Source organism: Phycodurus eques, chromosome 3 (genome assembly GCF_024500275.1).
Source record: "Phycodurus eques isolate BA_2022a chromosome 3, UOR_Pequ_1.1, whole genome shotgun sequence".
NCBI classification, from domain to species: domain Eukaryota; kingdom Metazoa; phylum Chordata; class Actinopteri; order Syngnathiformes; family Syngnathidae; genus Phycodurus; species Phycodurus eques.
The window spans coordinates 5,209,536-5,233,319 of record NC_084527.1 but is presented as its reverse complement, the minus strand read 5'-3'; the positions used below and the strand labels follow the sequence as shown (position 1 = coordinate 5,233,319).

Sequence of the window (23,784 nt, the reverse complement as noted above, 5' to 3'; positions counted from 1 at the left end):
TAGTCACAACAAAAGCTGCATTATTTAAAATGTTACCATCTTTGGATTTAATAAACTCCAACCAAAAAGTATGTCATCATAAACAGTTAGATCAGCTTTTGTGTTTGAGGTTTGGGCCACCTGATGATTAAAACGGACGGATGGGCCAGCTCATTCGAAGAAGTTAAAATATGTGTGTAAAACATGTTAAAACATGATAAAATACATATTCATTCTCATTTTATGTGATTTTTAAAAAACTATACAATAAATGTAATTACAATTAATTCACCAATTATTCGAACAAATAAAATTGATATGGAAATGTTTATTTTAAGAATATTTTTATTTGATTATTTACAACACGCCCATTAACCAATTACATAAGTGAAACATAAAAGTATATTTAAAATTGTTTATTTAAATACTCTTTTTTATTTTGTTCCTTACAATAAATTTATTGTATAACATTAATGAATACAACATAAATAAATATATATATTTTAATGAATCGATTTTAGAGGTGGGGGGGGGGAAGGCTACATGCAGGCGTCTCAATAAAGAGACTGTGACGTATGTAGCACGTTGAAAAAGTTCGGAATTTATAAATTTTTTTATTTTATTTTTTATTTTTTGCTGTCTCGGTCATTCAGTCTTTATTATTCATGAGAATCATTCCATTATTTCGGTAGTCCGGAGATGCCCGAGAAAAAGACTACAACTACGTTTCTCCGCACGGATAAAGGCATTGACAGTTCTAAACGATCTTTGTGGGAGCTTCCGCTTCCGTGGGCGGAGTTTAACCACAATTTACTATGCTTGGGGGGAAAAAAGGGGAAAAAAAACAAACAAAAAAACTTGCTTCACTGGGGAGTGACTGACAGCAAACTGCAGGTAGGTGCAGCTGACAGACGATTTAACTTTTAAAAAGTGACTCACTAAAAACACCGGTAATTGTCTTGAGGCACTTTTGTTACGTGTGTCGTTGGAGGTTGCTGGGGAAAGAGTTTGTTGTCCGTTAGTTAGCTTGCTAGCATCGAGCGTTGAACAACCGTTAAAACAAATCGTGAGCTCGTTATCGCTCATCCCGACTGTGCGGATAAAAGCATAAATATTGTTGATGTACAGCCAGCGTGATGACTTCATACTCTTAACTGTAGTGTCAATGTGTTTGATGTTGACAAGCCACTTTCTCAAAAAAGCACTGGGTTTTCTGCTGAAGGACACTTAGTAAAAAAAAAAAAGAAGACGTTTAAACCGACCCGACAAGTTTACGACACGCGAGATTCGTAGTTTTTATTGAATGAAAAAAGTTGTTTTCAGTGCTTGGTTGCTGTGGTTAGCTGAGCGTCCTCTGTCGCCAGTCTTGAGACGCCCAGTCCAGCACTGACCTTTGCTCCATTTGTAGCCACTCTTGGATCCGAAGGCAGCTGTTGCAGAGCGGCTGTTTTGTTTACAAGACGCCGCCTGGGAAAGGCTGCATGTGCTTTGAACTGTGCTTTGGAGGCTACAACATGCTAATTGTTGCTCCTTATGTTAAAAGCACGGGAAAAGTGTGACCTAAGATAAGCATCTAGCGTATGATTTGAATAGACACGTACTGGAGTTGAATCCCTTAATGGGAAGTGGTTTATTGTTTTGTGCTGGTCTGCCATTCAAATGTACAGTATTATAATCACAGTTACCGGTGACATATGACCTCTGACCGCCTTCAGATGACCTCCTTCAGACATTACATCCCCTACAATATTATCACAGTTATCAGTCACATATGACCTCTGACCACCTTCAGATGACCTCCTTCAGACATGAAGCCCCCACGCTAGAATAAAATATTGCAGTCCGTTTGTTTGCCGCCCTGCTATGCCTCCCAGCAGATTGACTTTAATCAAAGGACAAGGACAAACAATGCAGTTCACAGGCGAGCTACAATAGATCAGAATATAATTTGAATTACTGTGTGCAATGAAACTACTTGTTATATTAACAAGATACGTTCGGATAATCCAGCAGTTGTTATATGCTCACAGGACATTTCATTAGGCGCCCTTGCACAATCTAATGAGATCTGAAATGACAACTGAATAAAAAAAAAAAATTAAAAAATATTCTGCTCTTGCAGAAATAAGAACTACACCGTATCATTCTTTTGAAATGTTTTGCTGTTAAAGTAAGCAATTCAAATATTAGGGAAAGGTCTCAGGTCACACTATGACTACAACGACATGACTAAACATATTGTTAAATTAATATTTCATCAAACTGAGCATTATCATCTTGGAAAGGCGCCATTTTTAGCACAGTCCTTGTCGATGATCAGAGTTTGCATCAGTGTTAATGTTGTGGTCATATGTTATTTTTTCTCAGTCTTGTTTTTGATATTTTATACTTCGAGGTGTTACAAAGCAAAAAAAAAAAAAATTATTTTCACCAGAAGCCCCCTTTCCGGTGTTTTTGGGGGGCCTTAACACATTCTACTGCTGATTACTAAAGGACGGAAAAAGATGGAAACAAACTTTTATTTTGATGAAAGAAGAGCGCCTACTTTTGGTAGGTTCCGTGCTTATACTGTCACAGAACACAATATTCTATGGGTCTTGAAAGAGCAGTCGAAATGCTGTAAAGCGGCTGGCAATATGGGGAACTTTGCTTTCACGACGCCTGGCAGTGAATGAGTCCATAAAAATGTAACTTCATTTAATGAGCTGTTTCCTCTCTTCGACAGTGTCAGGAGGATGTCTGCGAATGCTCGCGTTTGCATTGTTGGGATTAATGCTATGGATTTTTTTTCACCTGCGGAGGATTAATAGCAGCACAGTGGCGATGCTCGAGAAAGGAGAGGACTCTCCGTCGAGCGACGGCCCTTCTCCGCTTCAGGAGAATGTGCCCGCTGCACACTCCTCTCATCGCGGCCAACGGTGTGTATCGACACAGCCTGAGGAGAACAGCCTCCAAGCCCGCAGCTCCTCTACGGGACTTCACGTGAAAGAGCAACAGCAGCCCCTCACCCCGATAAATCCTTCTACGACCAATGTGCCGATGCTCAGATCCGGGCCCAGGGCGAGGGAGCGTCTCAAGTTTATTCTGGGAGCCTCGGAGGACAATTCATCGGACGAGGAGCCTTTAGCAGCCAAGCCGCCGAGTGGCGCTTCCCAGCCGTCAACCTTCGCCGCCAAATCATCTCGTCATCTGACACCCCCCGAAGTGCCACAGCCCAGCTCCTCAGGCATGAAGTAAGATTTAGCCATTTAATGTGGCGGCATACAGTGTGATACATACATACACGCGAACGACAGTCTGACACATGCAGATGGATACGTCTCAGTCACAGTTATTTGTCTTGCTTATTGTTAACTCTGGTCTCATTTGAAAGTTGTTTACGCTCTGCTTCTCGACGAGCGTCAAGACATATGGCGCTCCTACTCAGCCCCGTCCTCAATAATTGGCTCTTATCATCTGACTGCAACAAGCTGACCTGCGCTATTGTTGTATGCTACACACCCCTTTGCTCTATTATTGGAACCCGAGGGACTTTGAAATTTGTGCTCTGGCTCCAGGTCAAAGCACGGCCAATCACAGGGCCAACCACCTCCTCTTAATTCCGAATTACATTGACAATGACAATAGTACATTTTGTTATTTTTATTTTCCTTCTTTGTGGGTTACTTATCACGGGCAAAGGTACGAAGTCTCCTTTCAGAACATTTCTACACAGTAGGTATAAGGAGGAATATTTAGTTGTGCGACACGTGTGCGTGTGTGTGAGAAGCCTTCTTTTAAGAATACAACGGAACCTTAAAGTCAAGCGCCCCAATTTGGAATTGGAGCAAAATTTTGGGGAAATAATGGCTCTTAAGGCAGGGGCGATTTGAATCACATTCTACAGCTTAGCAAAACACATATGCAGTCCCTTGTTCTAAATGCAATACAGTGTTTGTTTTGATATTAACAGTGTACGACAGTTACAAATATTAAAATGTTACTTGAACATTCCCCATACATTTTTTTTTTTTTTTATGATAGCAAGATCCTAGAAGAGTCCCATTATTCCCTTTTTATGTATTTAGAGTTCTGGAAAAGATTGTGTTTAACTATTCGAAAATGGCACTATGTAGTCATATAAAATATTTAGCCTCAATAGTGTAAAGTAGTTGCTTCCTCCGAATGCACTTTAAGGAACACTTTGTCCGCCACTCTTGGGTCTGCTCTGTTTAAACTTTTAATGGGCAGCTTGTGATCTGTCTTATCTGGACTTGTGGGAGGGGAGAAGCAACAGAGGGAATCGGACAGGAAGTGTTATTCTTTTGTTATTCGTTTCACGTGCGAAACGCACAAGCTCGTAAAGCTTGCTACGTAATGGAGGGAGACATTTTCAAAGTGCCACCCGGTTCCCATATTTTCAAAGGTCAGTCACTTTTGAAGATTTGTTATTTGACACCAGCTAGTATAGACGTGTGTTTTGTATCAAGTTTCTACATTGGAATTTATGGTTGCCACAATTCCAAACAGATGCCACTGCACATGTGTTTGAACAGGAAGAATTGCTCATGTAACTAAGCTCTTATTGGTTCAAGCATGCGTGTACAACAACAACTATAAACAAATTGTCTCCAGAGGAAGGAAGCGGAATAACAGTTGTTTCACTCTGAGCTTCACAGCTGAAGTCAGGCGGCTTTTATCAGTGAGATAAAACTCACCATTTTATGTACTGTACATGCCGCTTATGTCCCGCATGTGCTGACATTCCTCAAGGAGAGAGATAAGAAAGACAAGAAAATGGAATAAAACATGCTTGGAAACAAGTACAATCTCTTGCACCTTGCCGAAGAAAGTGTAAGTGCATTTTTTTTCCAATATATATTAGTTCACCGATCAAACAGTTCACTTCCAAACATGGGCAAGCATTTCTACAAAGGTTTGAGTCACTATTGGTCCTATTTCGATTCGAGGCTTTGGAACGAACGGCGCTGGGGCCAGCAGCACTGTGCTGGAAATAGATTGTTTTGGTGAGGTGTTACTAATAGTTTGCCTCTCTCACCTGGCAAAATAAGATGAGCAAAAAATATTAGAAACACCTCTCACTATAATGCAATAAAAACATGCAGCGCTTATATTGGACCTAATTACAGATCGGGCCAGTGAGCGCGTATAATATATTTTAAAATCAATCACAGCAATAAATCACCACTGGTTTACACAGACTGTTTAAAATCTGTTTCGTTCTGATGTCTGTTCTGTTGTGTTCTGATAAATATTATTTATACAATGTGAACTTTCCGAGTGGGTCTGAGCAGCCAGCTATTGGACTATATATTTTATTTATTTTATGCTATATTTACGTCAAGTTGTTTTTAGGACAACAGTTTTAGCCGTGTAAAGCACTTTGTGAGTTCTTTTCTGTGAGAAGTGTTACTGCTCCAAATACAATTTACTTGCAACAGCAGAAAACAAGATAAGGACATACAGTACCGTAGATTGGCTGCTGTATCCTAGAAACTGAACTTTTGACTTTGACTTTTGGCTTTTGATATCCACAGCTTATTTTCTTCATACCGCTCTTCAGTTGCGTACCTGTGTGGTCGCATAGAACTCTTAAAGCTCGTTGCAGCTACCCGTCGCCGACATTATTGACGAGGGCGTGTGAGCCAAACACTGTTTCTTGGCAGGACAACTAATTCCAACGTTTCCTGCTCCAGGCCCAGCATGTCTGGCCCTCACTTGGTAAAAAAAGGACGCGAACACAGAAAGATGGATCTGCATCGAGACTTCACGGTGGCCTCACCTGCCGAGTTTGTCACCCGCTTTGGTGGAAATCGTGTCATCGAAAAAGTAAGAAAAAAACCCAAAACAAAACTCTTCTGTTCTTCCTAAACTACCTTTGATGTTTTCATTGGAATGGGTTGTCAATATGTTTTTCTAAACTTTGTAGCTGGGTGGTGCATGGGTCAAGGAAGAACCCGATATATTAAAGGTGCCCATAAAGGAATTTATGTTCACCATTTAAGTTACCATGGCATCAATGTAACTGTCAACTCCTCAGAATCAGCCTGTTCGTCGTCCTCAAGTGCGGTTTTGGATGAACACGCGTCTCCTCTTAGCATTTAAGGCCCTACCTACTTTTTAGCCATTCACTTATTTTGCAGGTGACAAATGGTGCATTGTTGCCATTATATTTTTCTGCTGTGCAAATCCCCTTCCTTGTTCCCTCGGCCAATCGGTTGTTTCTTTCACAGGTGCTGATCGCCAACAACGGGATCGCTGCAGTCAAATGCATGCGCTCTATTCGACGCTGGTCCTATGAGATGTTTCGAAATGAGAGGACCATCCGCTTTGTGGTGATGGTTACCCCTGAAGACTTGAAAGCGAATGCAGGTACTACATAGCGGTTATTATTGAGCACGTTATCAGCATGCAGCGAAATAATCTATGTCTGTCTGTTCTCAGAATACATCAAAATGGCCGATCACTATGTGCCTGTTCCTGGTGGACCAAACAATAACAACTATGCCAATGTGGAGTTGATAGTTGATATTGCCAAAAGAATCCCAGTGCAGGTAAGTAACACTGTTGTTGTTGTTGTTGTTGCTTACTGCCTGATCTACTCCGTGATTTAAAAAAAAAAAGAAAAAAAAAAGATAATGATAATAAAGTTGAATAACAAAAATGATAAAGCTAATGTGTCTCTCGTAACAGGCAGTGTGGGCCGGCTGGGGTCATGCCTCAGAAAATCCCAAGCTACCCGAGTTTTTGAACAAAGCAGGCATTTCATTCTTAGGTAAAACAAAATTTGAAAGACCACTTCTTCGTGTCGGTGCTTGTTTTTCTAATTATATATGTATTGTAGGGCCATCCAGCAAGGCTATGTGGGCTCTTGGGGATAAGGTGGCTTCATCTATTGTGGCCCAGAGTGCAGACATTCCCACACTACCGTGGAGCGGATCAGGTTTGACCTCTCCTTCTCGTCTCACTTTACGTAAACAACATTGCTGAGATGTAGACAGTTATACTGTGTATATTCTTCTTCTCCCAAGGTCTTCGCCTCTTAACAGTTTGTGTTCAGACTGGTCCATCTTTAAGAATAAGGGTCACCAAAACACACACACACAAAAGCTAGTGAAAAAAACGTGCTCATTGAACTGAGGCGTTGAGATTTGCTGAGGGTTGCTTGAAACGTCATCCAAAAATTGTTGTGTGACCTTAGAAGCCCCCCCCCCCCCCCCCTTAAAAAGTTGTCTAATTCTAATTGTAGGACTTTTGACTTCCACTGAATATATATTAGATACTCACAGAATCTCTTTGTAGTGGTGTAGAACTGCACTTAAAGGGGAATTTTAGACACCATTTTTTTCCTTCAATTAAATCTCTTTAGATTGTGTTTATCCATCTAATTTTCTATATCATTTGTCCTCATTGAGTAACTGGAGCCTATTGCAGCTGGAGTACACCCTGGACTGGTTGCCAGCAAATTGCAGGGCACATGAAGAACAACAACCATTCACACCCACACACACCTAAGGACAATTTTCAGTGTGCTGCCCTAGATTGTGTTTGTTTAAAAAGAAAATGCTTTTCTGCTTGTCCCGTTCCAGGTTTGAGAGTGAACTGGACAGAGGCTGACCAAATCCCCAGCAATGTAATCAGTGTTCCTCCTGAGGTCTACACAAAGGGCTGTGTTCAAGAAGTAGATGATGGTCTGGCGGTAGGCATGTTCAACATATCTGGCATTTTTCGAAATATGCCGCCAAAGGAGTGGCATTCATTAGGTAGCATCTCATACTGTATTGTGTGTCTCTCGTGGCAGGGAGCTGAGAGAATTGGCTATCCAGTTGTCATCAAAACCTCGGAGGGCGGGGGCGGAAAAGGTATCCGAAAAGTAGAATGTGCTGATGACTTCCCAAGCTCCTTTAGGCAGGTATGTGTACTCCTTTTTTTTTTTTTTTTTTTTTCATGCCAATGCCGTGTAACCCAGCTCCACTTTTGCAGTGCTTTGTATGTCATGACAAACATGTTTGTTGGGTGCAGGTTCAGACAGAAGTACCTGGCTCGCCCATTTTCATCATGCAGCTGGCCCAGCATGCAAGGCACCTTGAGGTTCAGATCCTGGCGGATGAGTATGGAAACGCCATCTCTCTGTTTGGTCGAGATTGCTCCATCCAAAGAAGGCACCAGAAAATCATAGAGGAAGCACCTGCGACTATAGCGGCACCCTTGACGTTTGAGCAGATGGAACGGGTTATCTATTTATTTATTTATTCATGTGTACTCCCCCCCCCCCCCCCCCCCCCCCCCACCCATGTATTGGCTCCAGGTGATGATACTGCCTGCTTGGCCAGCAAATTGTCACTTGGTTTCCTCTTCCTGACCTAGTATGCTGTTAGGCTAGCCAAGATGGTGGGCTACGTCAGTGCTGGAACCGTGGAATATCTTTACTCTGAGGATGGAAGTTTCCATTTCTTGGAGCTGAATCCTCGTCTGCAGGTAGAACATCCCTGTACAGAGATGATTGGAGATGTTAACCTTCCAGCTGCCCAACTTCAGGTAAAGCCATCACCGGACCGTCCCAAATATAGTTACAGAAGATGCAATATGGACAAACGTATTTGGACAGGTGGCCATTACACTCACAGGGAAGTGAAATGAGAAGAAAATATGCATTATCTTTAACCTTACAGTTATTATTGCTTCCACTTTTCTGGAAGATTGGGTGTGGGATGTTTTTTTTTTTAACCCATTCATCCACATCGTGTTGGATTTGATGGGGTTGAGCTCAATCTTATTTCTTCCACACCTACATGCACGTGACCATGCCTCTGTGGGCTTTGCACACTGGGGCATGGTCATGTTGACCTTCCCCAAAACAGTTTGCACAAAGTTGGGAAACTGTAGCGCTAATGTTTAGCAGTCTAGAGCAAATCCAGATCGATTGAGGCGTTTCCAAATATTTTTGTCCTCATTGTATGTTTTCTCAGAATTCTCAGGGTTTGGCAACAAATTCAGTCAGTTTCACACATGTTGTCATCCACGACAGATTGCCATGGGCATCCCCCTTTACAGAATTAAAGACATTCGTTTGCTCTACGGGGAAACCGCATGGGGTGACAACATCATTAACTTTGAGACTCCAGAATGCCCACCAAGTCCAAGGGGGCACGTCATAGCAGCCCGAATCACCAGTGAGAACCCTGACGAGGTAGAGCTCACTCTCACCGGTGCAATTAAGAATTGCAATTTTCCTCAAAGGTAAGTCTTGTTTTGTTGTTTACAGGGGTTCAAACCCAGCTCAGGCACAGTACAGGAGCTGAACTTCCGCAGCAGTAAAAATGTCTGGGGTTACTTTAGCGTCGGAGCAACCGGCGGTCTGCATGAATTTGCTGACTCACAGTTCGGACACTGTTTCTCCTGGGGGGAGAACCGAGAAGAAGCCATTTCGTAAGTCTCTTTTTGTAGCTACACTGATAGCGTAAAACAGACATGTGATTTGAGGAAAATATACCAAGTTGTGTTTCTTGCCAGTTCCTAAAGTTAGAAAGGGTAGTTAAAACGCCACTGCATCATACTAATATTTGGCAGCCTTCCAGTGGAGGACCAACAGCTATAGGTGGAGCTCGACACAGTCCAGTCAGAGAAACATCTCGTCTGTGTGATAAAAGGAATGGAATGGGAAGAAGAATTTGTCAAACAACACATCCTTTAATAAACATCATGGAGTATACAAAATAATGGATCTACTGTTGTCTTTTTGTTTTCTGTCTCCTTTCTTGATCTGGTGTCACCCTTTGGTTGCTATCTGCTTCAGGAACATGGTGGTGGCTATGAAGGAGCTTTCAATCAGAGGTGACTTCAGGACCACTGTTGAATACCTCATCAAGTTGCTGGAAACGGAGAGCTTCCGAAACAATGACATAGACACTAGCTGGCTGGATCACCTCATTGCAGAGAAAGTGCAGGTATGAGTTGTTTGGTAGCTGTGTCATCATGTTGACCTGCTGAATTTTGTGACAGGAGGCCATGTGACCCTTCTGCAGGCAGAGAGACCGGACACCATGTTGGGCATTGTCTGCGGGGCTTTGCATGTTGCTGATGCAAGCTTCAGAAAGAGCATGTCGGACTTTCTGCACTCACTAGAAAGGTCAGTGCAAAACTCTCAAGTCTTTTAAACATCTGGACACTAATATGACTACTAATAATTGTGTACCCAAATTCTTCTGTACCGACAGAGGCCAGGTTCTGCCTGCTGCCAGCCTCCTCAACTCTGTCAGTGTCGATCTCATATATGAAGGAGTGAAATTCTGCTTGAAGGTATCTTTCTTTCCCATTTTCTAGCGGAGTTGCTGTTTTCATTGTCAATCAGTAACCTCTGTTGTCGACTTTAGGTCGCTCGCCAGTCCCCAACAACGTATGTCATCATAATGAATGGCTCCAACATTGAAATAGATGTCCACCGCCTGAGTGATGGTGGCCTTCTGCTCTCCTATGATGGGAGCAGCCATACCACCTATATGAAAGAGGAGCTGGAGAGGTAAGTGTTCTTTTACCTTAAAGAGTCACACTGAATTTATTTACATTCTTTTCACATATACTACTTGAATTCTGCAGCTACCGCATCACTGTTGGCAACAAGACGTGCGTGTTTGACAAAGAAAAGGATCCCTCTGTGCTGAGATCGCCTTCTGCTGGTAAACTACTGCAGTATATTGTCGACGACGGAGCTCATATTTGCTCAGGAGAGACGTATGCAGAGATCGAGGTGAATTTGAGGAGATGTGCATTTTGGTCAAACTAATACATTGCTGTATTTTTATGTGACCGTCTGTTTGTGTTTGTGGACTCAGGTGATGAAGATGGTGATGACTCTGACTGTGCAGCAGGCAGGGCATGTACATTTTATCAAGAGGCCCGGGGCAGTTCTGGAATCGGGTTGTGTGATGGCACATATGAACTTGGATGACCCTAGCCGTATACACCGGGCAAGTTAACTCAAATAAATCTCAAATGTCCAGGTTTCGTCATATTAATATAAAAACAAGCTATTATAACTAGTTAGGGTTATGTAGACACATCATGTGGAAACTCTTTTGGAAAGCAACCTGTATCTCCTTTATCTTCCCCTTTTTTTATACATTCGGGATCTTTAGATACTATGTTTAATATTTCATATTTTATATATTTTTTTTAATTGTTAGTAATTTGGCATGCCAGCTTTTGTTTGAATTGTGGAGACTACTGGAACAGTGAATTTCCTTTGCGGATGAATAAAGTATCTGTCTGTCTGTCTGTTTATATCTGTCCATCTATCCCGCTTTTGGCTGGTTAGTGCACTACGCCCCTGATGAAATTAAGTCTTACTATATTATTCTGTCATAATGTAGGTAGAGCTCAATACAGCCACCCTACCGGCCCAGCACCCATTGCCCATTGTTGGGGAAAAGCTCCACCAGGTCTTCCACAGCATCCTTGAAAATCTAGTTAAAGTAATGGATGGCTACTGTCTCGAAGAGCCCTACTTTAGCACCAAGGTACATCTCGGCAAGCTTACCTGCTACAGAATTTCGATCAACATCAAAAGATCATACAGACTTGAAAAGCTGTTTTTTTTTTTTTATTTTTATTTTTTTTTTATTAAATATATCTTTCTGCAGTTGAAACAGTGGGTAGCAACCCTCATGAAGACTCTGAGGGATCCCTCTCTGCCACTGCTGGAGCTGCAGGAGATCATGACGAGTGTGGCGGGTCGGATCCCACCTGGTGTTGAGAAAGATATCCGAAAAGTCATGGCCCAATATGCCAGCAACATCACTTCTGTCCTGTGCCAGTTTCCAAGCCAAAGGGTGCAAACCTAAACTGTTTTTTTTTAGAAATCAGTGCTCAGCATAAATGGGTACTGTCCCAAATCTTTTTAAAGTAACCTTTTCTTTGTTTTCATTTTTATTGAAGATAATATAAATAAGTAAAGAGTGAAGTCAGATAAGATTCATGAATGAATAAATCATTTTTAATCATGTTTGGTTCTTACTCTAATAAAAGTCAGCTGGGAGAGCTCTACGGAAAATGGCTGGATCAACTACTATAACAACATTCTTTTGTATTGAATTACTATTCACAGTGGACCAGCTCTACACCCTCGGCAGGGTCCTCGAGGGTGCATGGGAGTTCGCCCAACCAGTCTACATGTGTTTTGTGGACTTGGAGAAGGCGTTCGACCGTGTCCCTCGGGGAGTCCTGTGGAGGGTGCTTCGGGAGTATGGGGTACCGAACCCCCTGATACGGGCTGTTCGGTCCCTGTACGACCGGAGTCAGAGTTTGGTCCGCATATCCGGCAGTAAGTCGGACTCGTTTCCGGTGAGGGTTGGACTCCGCCAAGGCTGCCCTTTGTCACCGATTCTGTTCATAACTTTTATGGACAGAATTTCTAGGCGCAGCCGAGGCGTAGAGGGGGTCCGGTTTGGTGGCCTCAGTATTGCATCTCTGCTTTTTGCAGATGATGTGGTTCTGTTGGCTTCATCAAGCCGTTACCTCCAACTCTCACTGGAGGAGTTCGCAGCCGAGTGTGAAGCGGCTGGGATGAGAATCCGCACCTCCAGATCTGAGACCATGGTCCTCAGTCGGAAAAGAGTGGCGTGCCCTCTCCGGGTCGGGGATGAGATCCTGCCCCAAGTGGAGGAGTTCAAGTATCTTGGGGTCTTGTTCACGAGTGAGGGAAGAATGGAACGGGAGATCGACAGGCGGATCGGTGCGGCGTCTGCAGTGATGCGGACTTTGTATCGATCCGTTGTGGCAAAGAAGGAGCTAAGCCGAAAGGCGAAGCTCTCGATTTACCGGTCGATCTACATTCCTACCCTCACGTATGGTCACGAGCTGTGGGTCGTGACCGAAAGAACGAGATCCCGGATACAAGCGGCCGAAATGAGTTTCCTCCGCAGGGTGTCCGGGCTTTCGCTTAGAGAGGGTGAGAAGCTCGGTTATCCGGGAGGATCTCAGAGTAGAGCCGTTACTCCTTCACATCGAGAGGAGCCAGATGAAGTGGCTGGGGCATCTGATTCGGACGCCTCCCCGGTGAGGTGTTCCGGGCACGTCCCACCGGGAGGAGACCCCGGGGACGACCCAGGACACGCTGGAGAAACTACGTCTCTCGGCTGGCCTGGGAACGCCTCGGGATCCCCCCGGAAGAGCTGGATGAAGTGGCTGGGGAAAAGGAAGTCTAGGCGTCCCCGCTAAAGCTACCGCCCCCGCGACCCGACCTCGGATAAGCGGTAGAAGATGGATGGATGAATTACTATTCTTTCCCCATCATAAATGAAGGAAAATTAGTAAAAGGCCGTCTTTAACAGGTATTTAATTAGGGATTTTGCTTACCTTATTTTTAAATATTAGAAATGCCAATTATGTTGCAGATGCACCCACCAGACCATGACCAGAAAAATAGACAGTTACATTAAGCTATTTCTAACGGTGGATATCAAAGCAGAGCCAAAAAAAATCACTGAGAAATATGTTGGACTCTACTTATTAATGCTGAGTTCTGTTATTGTATAAACTAATTATCCAAGTGAACAGTGTTTAACAATATTCCTTTTCAATCCAGATTGCAAATATTCTCGACAGCCATGCGGCGACTCTTCAGAGAAAGGCGGATCGAGAGGTGTTCTTTATCAACACTCAGAGTATTGTTCAGCTGGTACAGAGGTTAGCTTGTTCATATTTCTCAAAAATGAGTTCAGTAATTGGCATTGCACCGATTCCTGTTTTATGGGACGTGTTCCAGGTATCGCAGTGGAATACGGGGTTACATGAAATCTGTGGTTCTGGATCTGCTGAAGCGATACCTTCGAGTAGAGATGGAGTTTCAGCAAGGTGACAGTAATACTTTACAGAAGTTATCTGGAGTGAAAATGTTTTTATCGTAACCAACTGGTGTGTGGGATTTGATCTTTTTCCACAAACAGCTCACTACGACAAGTGCGTAATCAATTTGAGGGAGCAGTACAAGCCCGACATGAGTCCTGTGCTGGAATACATCTTTTCTCATGCCCAGGTCTTCAAGAAGAACATCCTGGTCACAATGCTCATCGTAAGGCTCCCGTCATATTCATCACAACTGAAATTCGACACAACGTAGAATATCTTTGGCTTTCTGTAGGATCAACTGTGTGGAAGGGATCCAACTCTGGCAGACGAGCTGATGGTGATTCTCAGTGAACTCACTCAACTCAGTAAAATGGAGAACTCCAAGGTCGCCTTAAGAGCCAGACAGGTAAGACTTTGAGCGAAGCAGTTCACTGTAATATTGGGTATATTTTTAGCACGTCATGAGGCGCTTTTGTTTGTCAATGTGCTATTTTATCTATTGACATATACACCTCATTCTGTGTAATAATCGGGTGTAGGTTCTGATTGCCTCTCATTTACCATCGTATGAACTGAGGCACAATCAAGTGGAATCCATCTTCCTTTCTGCCATTGACATGTACGGCCATCAGTTTTGCCCTGAGAACCTGAAGGTATGTCTTATGAATACACGTCGCGGCCACGTTTACCAGTGGGATATCAAATCATTTGCGTTCTTCCATTTCCACCAGAAACTCATCCTCTCTGAGACCTCCATTTTTGACGTGTTGCCCAATTTCTTCTACCACTCCAATCAAGTTGTCTGCATGGCTGCGCTGGAGGCATGCATCGTGAACTCACCCTACGGGATGCTTTTATGCCTTGGTTTATTTAGTAATTTAGTAATAGTGACGTGCCCTCTGTCTTCTTTTCAGGTGTATGTGCGTAGAGCTTACATTGCCTATGAGCTCAACAGCATCCAGCATCACCAGCTGCAGGACGGCACGTGCGCTGTCGATTTCCAGTTTATGCTGCCGTCATCGCATCCCAACAGGTAACAACACTGCAGCCTTTGCTAAAATTGTTGAAACTCATCTGGTGATGAATGACGACCTGTAGCCTGATTAAATGTCCAAAACCAGGCCATATCCCACAAATGCTATTCTGTCATAAATGGGGTGGACAGGATAGGTGGGGGACTTCCTCTGAGGCAGCTGTGGAAAAAGTAACATAACATTTTGTGCAGTGTGTTTATGCCCAACCTTCTCTTTATAGAATTAGTTTTACCCACTAAACTGGAATGTGCAGTCTAAATCAGAATGCCTAGAGGTAGAGGAGGATGTTGATCCTCCACTGCTAATATTCACCTGTCAATCATCTTATTTCAGAGGGAGCAGCCCTACTCTGAACAGGTAGAGTAAAGCTCCTCCCAGCCAACTACACCTGATGGTGTGTATGTCTCACAGCGAAGCATGCCAGTCGCATTGTGTTGCCTTTCTACCGTTCCTGTGAATTACGAAACATTTTCTCTCAAGGACTGTTATAACAAGTCCTTCCTAATTCACCTTTCTAGCTGAGCTTCTCTATATGCAACACTTTTCCCAACTTGTACAGAGCTTTTTGAGAGGTTCAGTCATCATCGCCTTCGTGTTTTATCATGTTCCTCTTAAACATCTCATATTGTCCTCAGATTTCGAGCTATAGTTTTTGATCTCAATAACAAATCGTAATCCTTTTAATGAAACAATGAAGTTAAAATGTATATAATTCTGATTGCACATGACGGTGATCATTCTAGTTTGTATTTAATATGCAAAAAAAACGAAACGGCAATTGCCTCGAATACTTAAAATGGCTTTTAACCTTCTTTTCTGTTGTCGACAACGCACACATCACAACAGTGAAAATTTGGTGGTGCTATCTGCTAGTCCCAGTCTAGGTCTTAATTTTTTTCAGGGTTCCCGTCCCACTGAACGCTTTAGGCCAGTTGAAAATGCGGCGGCAGAGCAGCGATCTGTTCCTGGAGGGAGCTCTCTCCCCACCTTGCCAACGCATGGGCGCTATGGTAGCGTTTCACTGCTTTGATGATTTCAAAAGGTCTGTCTCTCATTATTTTCACACTCTTATCTCATTCCACATTTATCAAGCATTAAGAACACTGACTTTCTTTTATTTTGCAGGACCTTTGACGAAGTTCTCTGCAGTTTTGCAGAGCCGTTGTTGGAGAACCAGCCATTTTTAGAATCCTGCTCCAGTTTTTATGGAGATGAGAACTTTAAGGTGAGTGCTCTTGTTGTCATTTGGATTGCTGTTTCTCTGGGGATACAACTTCTGCTTCTTTTACTTCCTGACAGAACACCAGGGAGAATCCAATACACATTATTAATGTATCAATAAAAAAAGCAGACACTGAGGATGATGATGCCTTAGTCACTGCCTTCACTTCCTTCGCCCAGTCAAAGGTCAGCTCATGTACTGTAGTGACGGTTGTAGTTTTCATTTTTGAAGAAAACTCAAATGTACTGCCCTTTTTTTCCATAGAGATCACCCCTTTTTGAATACGGCATCAGAAGAATCACATTTTTGGTTGCGCAGAAGGTAATTTTAACCAGTTACTATAAACTACCATGATAAGTAATGATTTTAAATGTGATTATTGATTATAAATATGGTGGGAATGTGAGTGTGAATGCTTGCTTGTCTATACTGTATGTGCTCTGTGATGGACTGGTGGACAGTTCAGGACCTGAGATTCACTCCAGCTCCCCCCTTGACCATGTACAGGACATATTAGTGCGTAATCCTATTTCTTTTCAACAGAGGGAGTTCCCCAAGTTCTTCACTTTCAGAGCACGAGACGGGGTAATTTTATTTTTGTACTCTCAGCTAACATCATAAATTGCGCTGCTGTCTGAGGAGGTGGTTAAACCCCCCGATCTGTTATTATGTACAGTTCCAGGAAGATCGGATCTACCGTAACCTGGAGCCAGCTTTAGCATTTCAGCTCGAACTGAACCGCATGAGGAACTTCGACATGACTGCTGTTCCCTGTGCCAACCACAAAATGCACCTCTACCTGGGAGCTGCGCGTGTTCAGGAGGGTGCCGAAGTTACAGATTACAGATTCTTCATCCGAGCTATTATTCGCCACTCTGATTTGATTACGAAGGCAAGAGACTATTGGCGGAAAATCCCAAACTAGTTATCGATTTTCTTTTCACAATGGGTTTTGTATGACTACTATTTGATTTGGTATTTGGCTTGTCTTCATGTGCAATCAGGAAGCCTCTTTTGAGTATCTTCAGAATGAGGGAGAACGTCTTCTGCTGGAGGCCATGGACGAGTTGGAGGTGGCTTTCAGTAACACAACCGTGCGCACGGACTGCAACCACATCTTCCTCAACTTTGTCCCCACTGTCATTATGGACCCATCTAAAGTGAGTGTGCTGCACATCTCTGCTGCCATAATGCTCTTGTAAAAACATGTCGCACAAAATTTTCAGCATACGTCGGATTACGTTATTGAATGAACTACAACACAATTTTGTATTTGAATTCATGTTTAAGTACCGTTTTGAGCATTCTCGGTTAAACATCATCTGCTTTTATCTCGCAGATTGAGGAGTCCGTTCGTTCCATGGTGATGCGCTATGGAAGTCGTCTTTGGAAGCTGCGAGTCCTGCAAGCTGAGCTGAAAATCAACATTCGCCTGACTCCCACTGGGCACGCAATCCCTATTCGTCTTTTTTTGACGAATGAGTCTGGCTATTACTTGGACATCAGCCTGTATAAGGAAGTTACCGACCCAAGTTCTGGACAGGTGAGAACATCTGAGTGTAGTGGCTTTGTGAATGGCTATTTCTTTTACTTTATTACACCATGTTGCTATAGCTGTTGGTGGACTTTTACTAGCGATATGTATTAGGTTAATAAGTCCTAGTTCACTTTATTTCTTCTCATTCCCCTTCTAGATTATGTTCCAGTCATACGGAGATAAACAGGGACCGGTGCAAGGCATGTTGATCAACACTCCCTATGTTACCAAAGACTTGCTGCAGGCCAAGCGTTTCCAGGCTCAAACTTTGGGCACAACATACATCTATGACTTCCCAGAGATGTTCAAGCAGGTCTTTTTTTAAAACATTGAATTACTCAACTTTAGTTTTGTCATTCCTTATTCCTGTTCTAAAGATGTCTCTTTCACATTAAAATCATTCTATAGGCTCTATTTAAGCAGTGGGGACCAGGGGACAAATATCCTCAAGATATGCTGACGTGCACTGAACTAGTTCTGGATCCACAAGGTCGACTGGCGCAGCTGAACCGCCTGCCTGGAGACAATGACGTAAGCTGCACATCCAGTGGAATACATTGTAAGCGTTTTTATTCATGACTGAATGTCAGTGTGATTATTTCAGCATACCTCTCTTTATCAGGTGGGAATAGTCGCTTTCAAGATGAAGATGAAGACCCCGGAATATCCAGAAGGTCGAGAGATCCTCGTCATCTGTAACGACATCACCCACATGATTGGGTCATTTGGACCTCAGGAAGATGAGTTGTTCCTCAGGGCCTCCGAGTTGGCGAGAGCTGAGGGAATCCCTCGCATTTACATCGCCGCCAACAGCGGAGCACGCATTGGTCTTGCTGAGGAGATCAGACACATGTTCCAGGTGGCCTGGATTGACCCCTCTGACCCCTACAAGGTAAAGGGCCTGCTGGCATTCCCTTTTTCCGTGGGCGCCAGTGGATGAACCCGTCCAAAAACCCTAACTCCTGTTTTTGTCTCTAGGGGTCACTCAGGAAATCTGCAAAATGTTTCCAAACTTAAATGAAGTATATTTATTTATTGTGTACATCTCTCTTTAGGGTTTTAAGTATCTTTACCTGACACCACATGACTATACACGTATCAGCGCCACCAATTCTGTGCACTGCCACCATGTGGAAGAAGGAGGAGAGTCCAGGTATAACAATCCAACTCAAATATGTGTACCGGTAACTTGTAGTGCGCCTTTTCTACTTGTATATTCTCTCATGCCAGTGTTACAATTACTGTTTGTCTGTCCAGATACATAATCACTGACATCATTGGGAAGGATGAAGGTCTTGGGGTAGAAAACTTGCGAGGTTCAGGCGCCATTGCTGGAGAATCCTCTCAGGCCTATGAAGAAATCATTACAATTAGCATGGTAAGGTTGCATGGCAGACATGTGTAACTAGAATAAGCCAATTGCATTTTCCTTGAGAACAGGTTTGATACGTATATGTTTTTAAAGGTGACCTGCCGTGCTATTGGAATAGGGGCGTATCTGGTACGTTTGGGCCAAAGAGTGATCCAGGTGGAGAACTCTCACATTATCCTGACTGGAGCAAGTGCGCTGAACAAGGTTTGATCAGCATGTCCTTTTAAATGTAGTTTTGGAGCCCGATCTTTTTCCTCTAAAAAGAAAATGTATCAATTTAGCAGGGTGAGAGCTTTTAGTAAGCCCTGGTGTTTGCAGGTTCTGGGCAGAGCGGTCTACACCTCCAACAACCAGCTGGGTGGCATCCAGATTATGCACAACAATGGAGTCACCCACACGACTGTGCCAGATGATTTTGAGGGGGTCTTCACCATTCTCCAGTGGCTCTCCTACATGCCAAAGGTTCTGCCGAGTATTACAGATGCTACTGTGCTCATGGCAACCTTTTGTGTTACTAACAAGAGATTGTCTCTTCTTCTGTCAGAACAAACACTCCCCGGTGCCCGTTGTACCAACCACAGATCCAGTTGATAGAGAGATTGACTTCACTCCTACAAAAGCCCCGTATGACCCCCGCTGGATGCTGTCTGGGAGACCCCACCCGAGTGAGCACCATGACTGGAAAGTAAAACAACCCCTGTTAATTGCCCAACGAGCTAATATGCTTGTTTGTTTGAAATGTTCGTAGCGGTGAGAGGTGCCTGGCAGAGCGGATTCTTCGACCATGCCTCCTTCATGGAGATCATGGACTCTTGGGCTCAGACTGTCATAGTGGGCAGAGCACGGTGAATCTCTTCTATTAATGAATAGGATATAGCACAATATGTGTAAACCGCTTGTTAACTGCTGTCTGAAATCCTCCAGGTTAGGAGGGATCCCCCTTGGCGTCATTGCTGTGGAAACACGGACTGTTGAGTTAACTGTCCCAGCTGATCCGGCCAACTTGGATTCCGAATCAAAAGTGAGTAGCTCTAACTACTGAACATGTGCTCTCAACGGTCACAACATGGAGCATAGCTGCACCATCAATGCGATAAATAATGAATAATGCTCCGTTTGGATTGGAAGAAAATGTTTATACATCTGGTTGTGGTTTATTTCTGTAATGCATCATAATTATTGTGTTCCCTGAAGGCTGTTGAATTTCCTTTTCCAACCCTACTCCACTGGCTCAACCTAATGAAGTGGCTGGTTTGCCGACATTTCATTCCACTTCACATACAGGATATCCATATGAAGCTGTGTGCGTGTTGTATTTCAGGTTCTGCAACAGGCTGGGCAAGTGTGGTTTCCTGATTCAGCCTTTAAAACAGCTCAGGCGATTTGTGACTTCAACCGTGAGCATCTGCCTCTCATGGTGTTTGCCAACTGGAGGGGCTTCTCTGGTGGAATGAAAGGTGCAGCGTGTACACTGCAGAGGAATTACATGATGGGCAAAACATGGTTGAATTTGGAATGAGTCACTATTGTTCCTTCTCGCAGATATGTATGACCAGATATTGAAGTTCGGGGCTTACATCGTGGATGCCCTGCGTGGTTTCCATCAGCCTGTGCTGGTGTACATTCCACCACATGCTGAACTGAGAGGAGGGTCGTGGGTTGTTATTGACCCCACCATTAACCCTCTGTGTATGGAACTGTATGCGGACAGAGAGAGCAGGTGCATGACTCAAGTGGCCTGATGTGAATATGCGTGAGACTGATTTGTATGCTGAGTGAGTGCTTATCAACAGTCTTTGTGTCATTCAATGTCCTTGTGTCTCTCCAGAGGTGGTGTGCTGGAAGCTGAGGGCACAGTGGAGATCAAATTCAGGAAAAAGGACCTGAAGAAAACTATGAGAAGACTGGATTCTGTCTATGCTGGTCTGGTTGAGAAGCTTGGTAAGTGATCTTTTTTAATCACACAATTGGTCATACATTTTTGTCTACTTAATTCATTGCAATATTGTTAATTGCCTCTCTTCCGACTTTCATGTGCACCCGTGTACTTTCTAGCGTCTCTAGAGCTGCCCGAGAAGCAGTGTAGAGACCTGGAGGCGAAGCTCAAAGCAAGAGAAGAATTCCTGTTGCCAATCTACCACCAGGTGGCCGTGCAGTTTGCGGATCTTCACGACACTCCTGGCAGGATGCAGGAGAAAGGTGTCATCACCGTGAGTGTCCACGACACACGTACACGTTTGCATACACACTTATTCCACGTGAATATGAAGTAGAAAAGGCATCTAAGGGTTGACTTGAGCAAGGTACACATTGGAAAGTGTACAAACATGGTAGGGGACCCTTAGTTTAATGAGATCTAATATAGGGGGAAAAAAATTGCTTCTCTCACGGAGAAACAAGGTAACCAAAATACCGCACAAATAATATTGTCTACCAGTCAATGAAAACTGAGCCGAATAGTTACTATAGCTTTTATAGTGGATTGCAAGAGAGTGTACCTAATGAAGCGGGTAGATGCTTATTCAAATGATTTTGTTTGTGTTCACTTGGTCTTTTAGGATATTTTGGACTGGAAGAAGGCACGGCCTTTCTTCTACTGGCGTTTGCGTCGCCTCCTGTTGGAGCAGGTGGTGAAGTTTGAGATTCTCAAGGCCAACAAAGACCTCAGTGACGGACACATGCAGTCCATGCTGCGCCGCTGGTTTGTTGAAACAGAGGGAACAGTCAAGGTTGGTGGCTGCAGCGCGTGTAGTTCAACACGCGAGGGATTTCAATTTTATTGTTTATTTTATTTTTATTTTTTTTATTTTTTAAACCATATTCAACTAAAATAAAATGCAATCCAGGCATGTAACATTTGTATGTTTTTCCCCTTGTTTGGCATGCCTCGTCAATATCCGCAACCACTTTATGCTTCTGACTTCACCTCCAGGCGTACCTATGGGATAACAACCAAGCAGTAGTCGAGTGGCTTGAAAGAAACTGGTCCAAAGAGGATGGCGCTCGATCCGCCATCCGAGAGAATATCAAGTACCTAAAAAGGGAAAATGCCTTGAAACATATCCGCAGGTACGCACACGTGCACTCCACTATTTTGTACAGATTAGTATTAGTATTATGTATAGGACCCATATTACTGTAGTAAACAAGTGGTCAAAGGTTGAGTGAGGTCAAAAGTCAAACCAGTGAATATTCCTTTTAAGGCCTGTTCCAGCAGTAAAGTTCAGTGAATTTGATTTCTTTTTTTTATTCTTATTTTTAATCTATGTTTGCATGTGTCTTTATTTGCAAAGCTACTATAACCGTTTTCATCCAAAGTTGGGGTGTTAAAAGATTTGAGAGGATATCTGATGCAGCAGGTTCGGATATCGCTGATAATGATCACTTTTGTCATTATCTAAGAGCAAAGTTACTACATTTTCAGCATTAAACAGAAATAGTTTGAATGTATTCATTAGATTTGACATGCGGTAACTGTTTTTCTTTGTTTTCATGTCAAAGTCTGGTTGAGTCCAACCCTGAAGTCGCCATGGACTGCATCATCCACATGAGCCAGAACATTACTGCGTCACAGCTCGCCAAGCTCTCTCATCTGCTTGCTACCATGGACAACAGCTGAACTCTGCAACCTTTTTGAAGGCTTGTATTACTATCAAAGGGCAACTAAGGACTTATCTGCATACACTTGCACTATTAAGAGTGTAATGGTAAAGAACTATTTTTATGAAGCAGTTTGTATGAACTAGTGTTGACGCCCTCTTGACGTCACACAATACCAAAGCGCGACAGGTCACGTCATCATGCAAGGACGTTGCAGTCGGATCTCGAAAGACCACTTCAGTCCAGGATGCCACGTTTGGTTGACAAGCTATCACTGTAATGCACATTGCACAGCTGCTTTTCTGTACGCATAATACCAGTGTTACTTTTGCCTTACACATACAGAGCTTCATATTTATATTTCAAGTAGGAGCTGGTTGTGCAAAGCAGTCGTTCATTCGTTTATTACTTTGTCAACATCCATAACCGGAGTGCTAACATTTAGCACTATGCAAAATTAGTATTACACTATATGTAGTACGAGTGTCCAGATCATTTTCATTGATTTGTAATCATCCAAATCTTTGTGCGACCATCACTGTGAACGTTCTTTCAATGAAATGACACAGTTCAGACTTAATAGCTATTATCTTGCGCAATCAGTTTGGTTTCCCACGCCAGATTGACTAAAACACCAAATCTATTTAATGCGGACATCTAGAATTTTGTTTGAGTGCGTTTATGTATATCATGACCTTAACTCAATGGTGGACTTCACATTGTTTCCACCTACAAGTATACTGTTTTATATCAATGTATATAAGCTCTGTTCTTTGTCATCTTGTCAACAAATGTGTTAATAAATATCACTGATTTATTTTTGGCAAAAGAAACTTATTTTATTTACCCATTCATTTTGAATGGAACATAATACACATCTAGTATTCAATCCAATGTGTTAATCACATATGAAAGGTGTAAAATCAGAATTACAAAGCGATGGCACATGTCAGCATTTTGGAATGAAGTTGGGTAAATACAGTCAAAAGAGAGCTTTTCTGTGGTAATAGCCATTTGAACATTCAAATATATACAGCAAAAAAGGTTGACGAGCGGTCAACGTCCCCAGCTGCCATTTTTTATTTTTTTTAATTTTTTTAATAAATATAAATAAAACGACACAGCAATAGTCTATCACAGTACACACAGACGGAACTACGGTATAGAAGGGCTTTTAAACACAGTGTGAGCAGTA

At 43.0% G+C, this 23,784-nt stretch overlaps 1 protein-coding gene across 13 annotated transcripts; it reads left to right on the top strand.

Annotated features, from left to right (window-relative positions):
• The first annotated feature begins 793 nt into the window (after nt 1-793).
• Nucleotides 794-23,406, top strand: acacb (acetyl-CoA carboxylase beta). 13 transcript variants are annotated; one of them, XM_061671664.1, is made up of 54 exons: nt 794-873; nt 2,705-3,212; nt 5,676-5,808; nt 6,213-6,351; nt 6,424-6,533; nt 6,673-6,754; nt 6,824-6,922; nt 7,569-7,678; nt 7,781-7,891; nt 8,002-8,211; nt 8,347-8,517; nt 9,008-9,169; nt 9,245-9,408; nt 9,776-9,926; nt 10,005-10,108; nt 10,197-10,278; nt 10,353-10,498; nt 10,576-10,726; nt 10,812-10,946; nt 11,349-11,495; nt 11,619-11,807; nt 13,562-13,662; nt 13,742-13,830; nt 13,923-14,047; nt 14,117-14,230; nt 14,364-14,477; nt 14,556-14,645; nt 14,739-14,857; nt 15,192-15,215; nt 15,760-15,900; nt 15,984-16,083; nt 16,158-16,265; nt 16,345-16,401; nt 16,624-16,665; nt 16,757-16,972; nt 17,085-17,240; nt 17,420-17,623; nt 17,775-17,930; nt 18,026-18,148; nt 18,240-18,509; nt 18,673-18,770; nt 18,875-18,995; nt 19,083-19,193; nt 19,308-19,451; nt 19,534-19,654; nt 19,738-19,834; nt 19,914-20,010; nt 20,311-20,446; nt 20,532-20,709; nt 20,818-20,930; nt 21,045-21,199; nt 21,548-21,718; nt 21,922-22,058; nt 22,491-23,406. In XM_061671664.1, the coding sequence occupies exons 2-54, from the start codon at nt 2,725-2,727 to the stop codon at nt 22,606-22,608; spliced, it is 7,230 nt and encodes a 2,409-aa protein (XP_061527648.1). In that variant the 5' UTR covers nt 794-873; nt 2,705-2,724; the 3' UTR covers nt 22,609-23,406. The 13 variants fall into 13 exon arrangements, with proteins under 13 accessions (XP_061527648.1, XP_061527646.1, XP_061527644.1 ...); XM_061671662.1 differs by having other exon boundaries at nt 18,222-18,509; XM_061671660.1 differs by having other exon boundaries at nt 5,646-5,808.
• The last annotated feature ends 378 nt before the right edge of the window (nt 23,407-23,784 follow it).

What these genes read in the sequence shown, in the direction of transcription:
- acacb (XM_061671659.1), top strand. Translation starts at nt 2,725, where the DNA reads ATGCTCGCGTTTGCATTGTTGGGATTAATGCTATGGATTTTTTTTCAC. An exon ending in AGCAGGCATTTCATTCTTAG is followed by an intron (nt 6,755 to 6,823) that starts GTAAAACAAAAT and finishes TATGTATTGTAG; the next exon opens with GGCCATCCAGCAAGGCTATG. An exon ending in GCCTGCCTGGAGACAATGAC is followed by an intron (nt 18,149 to 18,221) that starts GTAAGCTGCACA and finishes TGATTATTTCAG; the next exon opens with CATACCTCTCTTTATCAGGT.